This window comes from Poromitra crassiceps (assembly GCF_964638095.1).
Source record: "Poromitra crassiceps genome assembly, contig: HAP1_SCAFFOLD_230, whole genome shotgun sequence".
NCBI lineage: Eukaryota > Metazoa > Chordata > Actinopteri > Beryciformes > Melamphaidae > Poromitra > Poromitra crassiceps.
Genome location: NW_028152161.1, coordinates 43452 through 55000, shown reverse-complemented (window position 1 = coordinate 55000; position 11549 = coordinate 43452). Strand labels below are relative to the sequence as shown.

Here is an 11549-nt window from a genome sequence, read left to right as displayed (position 1 = left end):
CACAGACCCCCCGCACCCCACACACACACACACACAAGCACACCACCGGCCCCCCCTCCCCCTCTTGAGCTCTCACACAGAAGACATGTCACTGCAGAGTGTACATATATGTTATTGTTTATAGTTAATATAATGCACCTTATATGCACACACACATACACATACATACACACCCCCCCCCCCAGATACACACTCACTCACTCACAAACACTATCTCTCTTCTTTCTCTTCCTCTCTCTCTCTCTCTCTCTCAAATACAAAACGCCCACTCGAGGATCCCAGGAAGTCTTGAGGCTTTGCCTCAAGACTTCTGGGAAATTATGTTTTTGGCTTCAAGACTCCTCCTGCTTTGAACTTCAGGACCAATCAGAAAGTCACATTTACTGTATAACATCTCAGAGTGAGAGGGGTGCGGGATCCTTTCATGCCCTGACACTTCACAGATAGATAGATCTTCTGGACGTGAACTACTTTGGGTATCAGTATCTAAGAGTTTATTCAGTTGTTTCTGACTTGTACCAATTTTAATATATGCTTTGATATAACCATTCATGTCTGCTAGTCTTAAATAAACATGTGACACTGTGCACTTAACCTTATCCACCTGTCTTGTTGTCGAATGTGTCCTTGTCTCCAGTCTCGCTGAGCTTCCCTGAGGAGAGTGGACCGCGACACATCAGGATTAGCGCGGCCGTAGCGGGCCGGACGCTTGCTTGGAATCCCAGACACTCACCAGGCCGGCCTAAAGACAAGGTAAGATGCACCTTTTTTAATATAAAGCGTCTAGGGCTATAACTAGTAATCTTAGGGTGAGTGCCTGGAATGTCCAAGTAAGTATATCTTGATTGATAAATGGTGAACATTTGTAGGGTACAGGTCAGAGACAATTGAGCTCCATATAGGGTAAACTGAGTGTAGTTTAACCGTCTCAAGCTTGAGCGGGGAGGAGTGGAAATAGTTTACCGCCAGCTTGGACCCTAACGAAGGCGTGGCTGCGAGCGGGGAGGAGTGCAGTATCGAGCCTAAGGTATCAACAACCAGGGTCGATCGTTGGGGGCCAATACGGGGTAGTATTGAGCCTGAGATATTATCGATCAGTGGCCAGTTGTGGTGAAGCCGATACTGGGGCACTCCTTCAAGTTTAGCAGTATTGTGCTTAAGATCAGCGACCGGTCGTGGTGGAGCACAAATACTGAGCCACTCCTTCAGGTCTAGATAAATAAAAATATTAGAAATGTATAACTACAGAGGTGTTTGAGAAAACAACTGCACACAAAGTTGTCGACTCTTAGCACAAAACTCAAGCACACTTGAGATAAGTGCAGCCACTGTAGAGTGTAACTGCTTTGGGGAAGGGTGGGTTTTCTAACTGACAATTAGCGGATGTCTATAAAACTGCCAGAACCTTTGCTACTTTTGAATATTAATTCTGAGTGGAAAGTCAAAGGAACTTACGAGTTTTTCGTTCGGCTTGGCAGCCAGTAGACATCTTAGCAGGAAACCTATCTGAAAAAAACCATTGCAAGTCTCGAAAGAGCAAGTGGGTTGGGTAAAGAAAAAGAATTTACAGGGCAAAATAAGACAGCAGAAATGAGAAGCATAACATTTGAAGACATGCTCAAAAGAGCAGAGGTTTTGAGTGATGAAGTCACTAAGATGGCACTAAGATGGCCGCGCCTATGCTGGCTGCTAGTCGTCTGTGCCGGATTCTCGTTTGGCTTGTCCTGTTTGTTTGTTCATCGTTATGTGTGAACAGTGTACAATCAGTAGCTGTGTATGATCGTCTTACCTTGCTGAACATTCGCGATTCGGTGGTGGGCTCCCTGTCCCATCGATCTGATCAGTGGAGTCCACACCGGGCGCTACGCCTTCAGATCCCCGCGACGATCTGGGCCTCATCCTGCTGTTGTCCCCGGACAAGGCGTGCGAGACGGCGGGGTAGACGAGCTGGAGCCGCGGTAAAGCTGCGAAGGCTAATCCGAGACCGCTCCCTGGCCGTGCCCTTGTCCACCTGCACGTTTTCGATCCCCGACGTAAGGCTATCCTGCCTCAGGCCCATCCTCCCGGCGTCTCCGTCGCTGTTGCCGGCTTTCGTTCCTGGGTTTCACCGCCGACCACTCACAAGCGGGGCGTCAGGGGCTGTGTGTAGGCGAGCCGGGACTCGGCCTAGGTGTCTGCGGCCACTACCCCGAGCGTCAACGCTCGGCAGAGCTGGTTCCGATTCCATCTGCCTTGGATTATTAAATGCCAGATCCATTACCAACAAGTCGTTCTTCCTGAACGATTTCTTTGTAACTAAGAAGCTGGACTGGATGTTAATTTCGGAAACTTGGCAAAAAACGGACGAATTTGCCACACTAAACGAACTATGCCCGCCAAACTGTGCTTACTCCTGCGCCCCGCGTTCCACTGGGAGAGGCGGAGGACTTGCCATGTTCTACCGAGACTGTTTCTCCTCTCGTACAGTGAGCACAGGTTCCTACTCGTCCTTTGAAGTCCACATAAACAAAATTGGACGCATAAACCCGTTTCACTGTGTGCTAATCTACCGCCCTCCAGGCAGAAATAGCTCGTTCCTAGCCGAGTTTGGTGACTTTTTAGCATCTATCATTTGCTTGGACAGAATTCTTTTAACCGGAGATTTTAACATGCATATTAATAAGAGCTCAGATACCTTTGCTGCTGATTTCCTTAATATTACTACGTCTCTTTGTTTTGTCCAACATGTCGCCGCTCCGACCCACAATAAGGGAAATACCCTGGACCTTGTGTTCACAATCGGTTTAACAATAAGCAACGTCTGTATCGAAGATCTGACGGTGTCCGACCACAAATGTGTGCTGTTCAACCTGTCCTTTGACAATGACTTTGTGCCAGAGAAGCGTATAAAAAGCTCTCGCATTGTCAACAGCTCAGCTGTTGAGAATTTCGCTGCTAATTTCGATCAGAATGTTTTGTTGTCGCCTGATGATGACGTAGATTGTTTAGTTCATGCTTTCAACGCACACTGTGCAACCATTTTAGATGACGTAGCCCCCATTGTGACTCGCTCTACCCACCCTGTCTCCCCCTGGCTGAACAAGGACATCTGCGAGCTGAAACGTAAATGTCGCAAAACAGAGAGGAGATGGAAATCCTCAAACCTCGAGGTCCATCGCCTCTATCTAAAAGATCTAATAGCCGAATTCAACGATCTAGTTAAGAGTGCCAGGGCTGAGTATTTTTCAAACCTGATCTCTTCTAGCAAGCGAAATCCCAGAGTTATTTTTAAAGTGATAAATTCTTTAGTTAGTCCTCCCACTCCCTCTGTTCCGGTGTTTTCTAATGAAGACTGTAATCGTTTTCTTTTGTTCTTTGTAAATAAAGTAGCTGATGTTAGGGCAAGCATCACCCCCTCCTCCTCCCCCCTCCCCCTCTGCCCAGCCAACCAATCTTCCCTAAGCAGTCTTGCCCCTGTCTCCCAAACAGATCTTTTAGATATAGTTAGATCCATGAAGTCTTCCACAAGCCCTCTGGATATTCTACCTACCCCAATGTTCAAGCAGGATTTTAGCTCTATTGGCCCTAGTTTGGTCACTATTATTAACAGATCCCTAGTCTCTGGCTCTGTCCCAACCTACTTCAAGGAGGCAGTTGTTCAGCCCCTTCTTAAGAAGCCAAACCTCGACCCCTCCCGAACTAATAATTATAGACCCATCTCTAAGCTGCCCTTTATCTCAAAGGTGTTAGAGAGAGTGGTAGCTAACCAGCTCACCACCTATCTGACAGACCACAACATCGCAGACAGATTCCAATCCGGTTTCCGAAAACACCATTCCACCGAAACTGCCCTTCTCAGAGTATCCAATGACATCATGATGGCCTCTGACTCAGGGAAATGCACTGTCCTGGTCCTGTTAGACCTCAGTGCAGCGTTTGACACGGTGGACCACGGAATCCTGCTCGGCAGACTAAAGGAGTGGGTCGGCATCTCGGGCAGTGCCCTAAAATGGTTTGCCTCCTACCTTAAGGAGAGGTGTTTCTCCGTGGCTGTCGGCCCTTTCAAATCCGACTCCGTCCCCCTCACGTGCGGCGTTTCCCAGGGATCCGTGCTTGCGCCGTTCCTCTTCGCTCTTTACTTGCTCCCCCTAGGCTTCCTCATCAGTCAGTTTAAGGGTGTTTCTTATCACTGCTTTGCTGACGATATCCAGCTCTATTTTTCGTTTAAGCCCGATAAAATTGAGGAACTGAGCACCCTATTGGAGTGTCTGTCCGCCATTCAAAACTGGATGGGCAGCAACTTCCTACAATTAAATGCGACAAAAACGGAAGTGCTGATTGTAGCTGCCGAAAACATCTCCAAAAAAATAGCCTCACACTTAGGGTCCCTTAAGGACAACGTGCGCCCTCACCTGAGGAACCTGGGTGTCATATTTGACCAGTCCATGCACCTAGACAAGCACATAAAATCCGTGACCCGCACCTGCTTCTTCCACCTTAGAAATATTGCCAAACTCCGGACCATTGTTTCACATGCCGAACTGGAAATATCCATCCATGCATTCATTTCATCTAGACTAGACTACTGTAACTCCCTTTATTCATATCTCAATAAATCATCCGTGGTTAAACTCCAGCTGATCCAAAATGCTGCTGCCAGACTCCTCACCAGGTCAAAAAAGTCATGCCATATCACCCCCATCCTAGCCTCACTGCACTGGCTCCCGGTACAGCACAGGATCCATTTCAAAATCCTTGTATTTGCATTCAGATCCCTCCATGGCCAAGCCCCCACCTATATCTCTGACCTCATCCATCCCTATGCAGCCAGCCGGTCTCTGAGGTCATCCAACCAAGAGCTCCTGGTCGTGCCCAGGACCAGGCTAAAAACAAAAGGCGACAGAGCCTTCGAAGTGACAGCCCCGAAGCTCTGGAATGCCCTCCCCCCTGATCTGAGAGCCGCTCGCTCTGAGCTCTCGTTTAAAAAACTATTAAAGACCCACCTGTTTAGACAGGCCTTTTAGTCATTCCTAGCCATTGTTTTTACCTGTTCATGCTCTGTGTATGTTCTTATGTTTTTGCCTTTTTCTTGTATTATTCCTGCACTTATATTTCTGTGTTGCTATTTAATGTGTAAAGCACTCTGTGCATTCGTGCTGGGAAGGGTGCTATATAAATAAAATTTTACTTACTTACTTACTTACAAAGACCGGTAAATGCCAGAAAGTAAAAGGAGCGAACAATGCCATTATTGCTCAATGGCAGAAGGACAATTTGGTCCCGCAAGCACATGAAGCACCTATCACCAGTAAGGATCTGTTGGCCTTGAGCAAGGCAGAAAGGATCCAATGCCAAAAAATTAAAGAGGCTAATGCGGGCACCACATTTGGTAAACACTCCAAGAAATGGAGAGATGCGGATGACCGCGCCGCAGTGGTTTCTCGTATCGTGATGCAGTGGAGCACGATCATCAGAAATGATGCGGCTCTTTCTGCACCGGGATCTGGGGAGGCCATGCGGTGCCCACCGGCATACTCTCACATGTACCCCACAATGGACGACTGTATAATGAAACAGTCACCAAACCCCTCTCCCACCGCACCGAACGCCCCCATAATGCAGGGGATGGTCGGGACAGTGGGACAGGGAACTCTTCAAATTCAAGGAGGAGAAATTGACATAAACCTCCCAGAAATAGGGGCTATAGAACGAGGGTTGCTGAACCTAAATCGGGAAATGGCTAAATTACGCCCGAAGAGAGAATGCGGGTCGGATGCGGGAAGTTAATTGAGTTCAAGCACAGCCGCAACACATAGGGCAGAGTCAAGACAGGACCAGGCAGGGGAATAACAATGATCACTAAAATAACTGTGTGCATTGTTGAGGCTGGTGTCAGGTTCACTGGATTATACCAAATACCAATTATGGTTTTCAGTTTCAGTCTGTTTTGAATCATTATTAGTAGATAATGTATTTGTGCTCCATCTCTGCAGAATCTTAACTTGATTGCAGTGTTGGGCAAGTTACTTTCAAAATATAATATATTACATATTACTAGATACTTTCATTTGAAAGTAAGTTTACAAATTACTGTCTGTGTAGAGTTTACTTATATTACTTATAACACTACTTTTGCATTACTTTCATCAAAATAACAGCAGTAGCAGAATGACATCGCCGCCCGGAACCATCCCGAAAAATAATTTAAACCGTCTTGATGTCAGTTGAAACCATCCAAAATTCTAAATGTTATCATTTTCCTTTGTTATTGTCATCTATAGTGGTTATTTGCATAAAACCACACAATTTGATTAGGAAATGATTGTATCTTTATTTAAATATGTGCGTGATAACAAAAAAAACATTTTTTTACTCAATTTGTAACTTGTGTTACTTGACAGAGTAACTGGTATAATATTACTGAAATCATATTGGTAATGAGTTATATTACTGAGTTACTGCTAAAAGTAATATATTACATGTAATATCTTACTTTTGTAATGAGTTACCTCCAACACTGCTTGATTGTAATATAGCGGAAATACCAACTGCTTCTGCTGCCAGCCCAAACGCACCCAAACACAATTGAGATCCCCGACCATGACGCTGGTGAAATGGCACTTTCTTGCTGTGTCAAGGTGTTACTAACTAACAGACTTTCTCAAACACTTCAATCATTTTCTGCTCTCAACTTTCCTCGTCGTCAGCTTGGTCAAAAGGATAAGGAGGAAAGCTGAGGTTCAGGTCGACTGAGGGTTGATCAAAACCTGCAGCATATAAACAACATCGATGGAATGTTAAAGGAGAACTTCACCAAAAAACAACGTTGATTTATTTTGCACATGATCTCACACATCCAAAAACTGTCAACAATTTTGCACGCATTCATTTAGTTTGACAGTTCTTGAGATTTGATTTGAGTTCAGATGTGGACCAGTGATGTCATTCATGCACAAATGACATCACTGGTTCACAACTCAAATCAAATCTCAATAACTGTCAAACTGAATGCCTGCAAAACTGTTTACAGTTTTTGGATGTGTGAGGTCATGTGCAAAATAAATCAACATTGTTTTTTGGTGAAGTTAGTTAACCATAGCAACATAGCAGAGAGTAGAACCTGAATGAGTCTTGTTTGTAGCACTAGCCTATGCTATGATTGGCTAGTTACGGTCTAGCTAACCCTGATTGTGTGTGTTTTTGACAACCAAAATGATAATGACATAATAGTGCTTACTGCAGCTTTAAGTAGCCTCTTTATGTCAAACATCACAAACAGACAGTATGCTCACAAACATACATGCTATTTATATACACAGCAGTCATAGCCACTTGGCCAATGTAAGGCAAGCCCATTGACTATAGGGCCAATGCACTTTTCTTATACAGCTGCTCCTTGTATTAGGTACAGTGGATATGATATTACTCCTGGAAATATAAAAATAAAAATAAAAGAAACAATAGTATGAAATATCTGAGAGAGCATTGAACCACCATAAAGCGGAAAACATACTTGTGCGTCAGCCTCGACTTGGAGCCTTGCCGACGGCGGCTGGTCCTATATACTCGAACGTCAGCTTGACGAGGGGTCGCAGGGGGAGTCTCCAGCAAAATGAGTCAATTGTGTGATTTCACTAGGATTTCAACGACTAGAAGTTTGTCCAAGGAGAGAATGTAGTGCATATACTTGGTCATAGCTTTCACTCTCTCCTGTTTTCTTCCCCATCTAACATGATATTATACACGCGCTGTTCGCGTCAGCTGCGTCGAGTCGAGTCACATGTTCGAGGAGCTGCACGCAGGCTGCGCCGCGGCTGGCCAGCCATTCGGCGAGAGGTTTAACGCGGAAGTATGTAAAGTTAGACAGACAGACAGACAGACAGACAGACAGACAGACAGACAGACAGACAGACAGACAGACAGACAGACACACAGACACACAGACAGACAGGCAGGCAGACAGACAGACAGACAGACAGACAGACAGGCAGGCAGACAGACAGACAGACAGACGGCTTCTGGTAGTTCCTGCTACAATAGGTGTCTCCAATAATAGTCCGGGAGCCATGGGGTTGAACCTCGCTTCGTCGGATAAAGTTTTTTTCTCTGCTGATTCTTGTAGTTTGGGGGTACCTATTCAAAATACAGGAGGGTGCCCGGTGAGTACCCTTGAGCATTTTCAGATATTAACCCCTTAAGTGCCAAAATCGCTGAAAAATAAGGATTTATGAGATTTCACGCAAAATACTCAAATCAAATGCATCACATTTGTTTTCTCCAATGTCTATTCATAAAGGAGGTCATGTACAATGTATTTCATTCCAAATTACATAATATTAACCCTTTTAGGCCGTGCCAGCAAAACAAACTTTTTATGACAATATGGGTCGTGCTGGATGAGAACATCCATTGAGCCTTTGCTCATCTCAAGTAGAGATTCAGAGTAGATGATACACATTAGTTAAGCCTATTTGGATCTTGAGCATCCTACTCTGAAACATGCACAGAACATTGTGCATGGCAAACCATGCACTTCACACAGTTGCACTTATTGGAGTTAGAAGGGGTTTCATCTCCAAAATGTGTCTGGGACAAGTTTGCAATCTTCCGGTAGAGTGGTTGGGCTCAGTGACCTGTTGCATGTGTCTTTTTTTGCATCCAAATTCCTCAGTATTCAATGCTAGTGGCAGATTTACATTGAAATTTCACCACAAGATTGCATGAAAGTGGGCCCTTCTTAACATTCTCAATGAATGATTAATTCGATGGCGGTAGAGCAGCTAAGTTTGGAACAGGCTGAGATGAAGGCAGTGACTTGGTCGAGGACCTGCTGGAACAGTGCAACCACATTGTCAATGGCCGATAGTTTGTACAGTTTTGAGGACTTTGATGACAGAGCCTTTTCCATAGTAAGACGCTACAGTGTCGCATCCCAATATGGCATGGGCTGGTAGCAAGCTCTCAGGTCTGTATTAAAAATATATTTAGTAAGAGTCTCTCAGAAAACAAGAGACATCATGTGGCTGGTCTCAGTTGGCAGACTAGCAGTCCGAGCAGTCCTCAAGTGGAGCTGCTTTGTTAAAACCAAAGAGTGTCCTGTGGATGACTGCAAGGAGGATGAAACTATAGAATATCTGCTCATAAAATGTGAGAGATCTAAATATGTTTGGGGGAAAATGGTTAGTATTGGTCTTAATGTTACTGTGAATTATAATGCTGTGATGTATGGTGTTTTTAATGAAACAATGCAGGGGCCACACCAGGACTTTTTCTGGACAGTTGTTTGTGTGGTTGTGAGTAAATTGTGGAAGACGAGGTGTGCCATAGTTATCCACCAAGCCATCATCCCAGGTGAAGTGGTCTATAAACAAATCATAACACAACTGAAAAGACAAAGAACACTGGACATCAGAACAAAAAGACCCACACCCTGGCACCTGCTCACCTTCTAATAGACTTCTTATTTGTTGTTAAGTACTCCCTTCTAAATGGTAAATGGTAAATGGCCTGCATTTATATAGCGCTTTTATCCAAAGCACTTTACAATCAGTAGATAGTCTACATTCACCCATTCATACACCGATGGCAGCAGGCTGCCACGCAAGGTGCCTTCACACCATCGGGAGCAAGGAGGGTTAAGCGTCTTGGCCAAGGACACAGCGACAGCAGCTGGGAGGGAGCGGGGATCGAACCGCCAACCCTTGCGTCATTGGCCGACCCGCTCTACCTCCTGAGCTAAAGCCGCTATGGTGCCATCAGCTGGCCAGTGGATGGTCCAAAGAAGGGCTGATCCATCAATGACAGTGACATCTGCAACACTGGCATTCCTCCTGGAGATTTTGACTTGGAGTGACTTCTTCAGTGTAGACTTGGATTTACAAATTCACATTCCGTCCTCGGTAAACATGGCAGTTGGGACTGGTGCCAGCTCATAGGCCGAGGACATCCTTCATGTCAACTTCATGGTCACTAGACAACAGTGTGATTACCCTTGAATCGATGGCATTTAGGTCATAAATTGTGGAGATGCCAACTTGGATTGATTTGGTTGTTGTCATTGTCTTCACTTTGTTTGAGATGGTGAGACTTTGTTTGAGATGGTGTTGTAAGATCCCTCTGGCCAGGTCTTCTCAACATCTTCTAACCTTGCCTCCTCAATCTTTATGGCACTGTCTACAATAGACAGTTGGTAGGGTGATCTTGATGTTCATGATGCTTTCCCCTGGATGTTCATTGGGATCCAATGGATGGCAGGTTTCCAGTTTCTGACAAAGTCCTTGACTTTGGCATGTGGTTAACCATGGCTTTAGCCTCCACCTTGTGATAGAGATGAACCTATCTGTCTTATTCTCTTCTATCTCCTTCATGTCTGACACAATCTTGCAGCATATGTGGTGGCTCAGGGCCCAAATCTTCAGTGCCTATGGCTTCACGGTAATCAAATGATCCCTCCATCACTGTGGCCGTACCTCATGAAAGTGGACTCTATGAACTGGTTGCTCCACAGGCCATTCCATATTCCACTAATGTGTCGCATCACATGCTGCTCCTGGAGAAAATTGCTTTGTGGAGGAAGCTTCTCCATGGAATGAAGATAGTATGGCCATACCTGACATGGTTGACATGGCCAGCTGCAAAGTAGTAGGTAAGCATCTTCTGGAATGTGGTCAGATGGAGAAGCCAGTCACCCTCACGTTCAGCCCAGATGTATGACATCATCAGCATCATTGGTTTCACCAAGACCTAAACCCAAAGTCTGGCTGTTCTGGTCTGACTTGTAATCTGATCCAAGGCTCTCATCAGGTCATCTGCTTTCTGGAAATTTCTTACCGGAACTCCAGAGAGCCCACTATCAGCCATCAGTGAACATATAGCCCCAACAAAACTCATCAATGTGTGCATACCCCCAAGTAGGGATGTAACGATAACCGGTTTAATGATAACCGTGATAAAATTCCTTACAATAACGGTACAGTTTAAAATTTTCATTATCATTCAAACCGTGGTACCGTGATTACCGTGGTACCGTGATTACAGTGCTTTGAAAAACATGGTAAATACTGTCCATCATCAACCAAAGTTGGCAACAGTCTCCCAGATGCAAACGTGCAGCCTTTGAGAAATGATTTCAGTGAGTGTATCAATCCTTTTTCGATCTGAGTTTTCAATATAAAATGTTGTAAAATGATTTCAGTGAGTCTCTCAGTACTTTTTGAAAAATTTCAGCATTTTCTTTACGAATACAGTGATAATACAATAATCGTGATAATTTTGGTCACGATAATCATGATGTGAAATTTTCATACCGTTATATCTCTACCCCCAAGACGTTTTAAGCGGCACAGCCGCATCTATAAGTGACGTGTGTCTGTTTGAGGCGAGATGTGTGTGAGGCGAGATGCAGTGTCCCAGCCATTTTGACTGGGGTGGCCCAAGTGGGGCACAGACTCAAGCAAGGGTAGCACTGATTGTGGCATTTAGGAAGGATGTAGAAAGTTGTCCCTCACCAAAATTTAGCCTAACTTCACTCTAGCTTAAAAATAAGCCCACTACAGCCTCTGAAAGACAGT

The 11549-nt window shown here is 44.9% G+C and overlaps 1 protein-coding gene across 1 annotated transcript in view; it reads left to right on the top strand.

The window, feature by feature from the left end:
• Nucleotides 1-11549, top strand: part of LOC310770798 (eosinophil peroxidase-like) — a gene marked incomplete at both ends in the record, with an annotated part of 34715 nt that overhangs the window by 4206 nt on the left and 18960 nt on the right. Inside the window, 2 exons of the mRNA XM_083663511.1 lie at nucleotides 638-753; nucleotides 3723-4143. Coding sequence (XP_083519637.1) covers nucleotides 638-753; nucleotides 3723-4143 — 537 coding nt within the window. The remainder of the gene's footprint in view (nucleotides 1-637; nucleotides 754-3722; nucleotides 4144-11549) is intronic.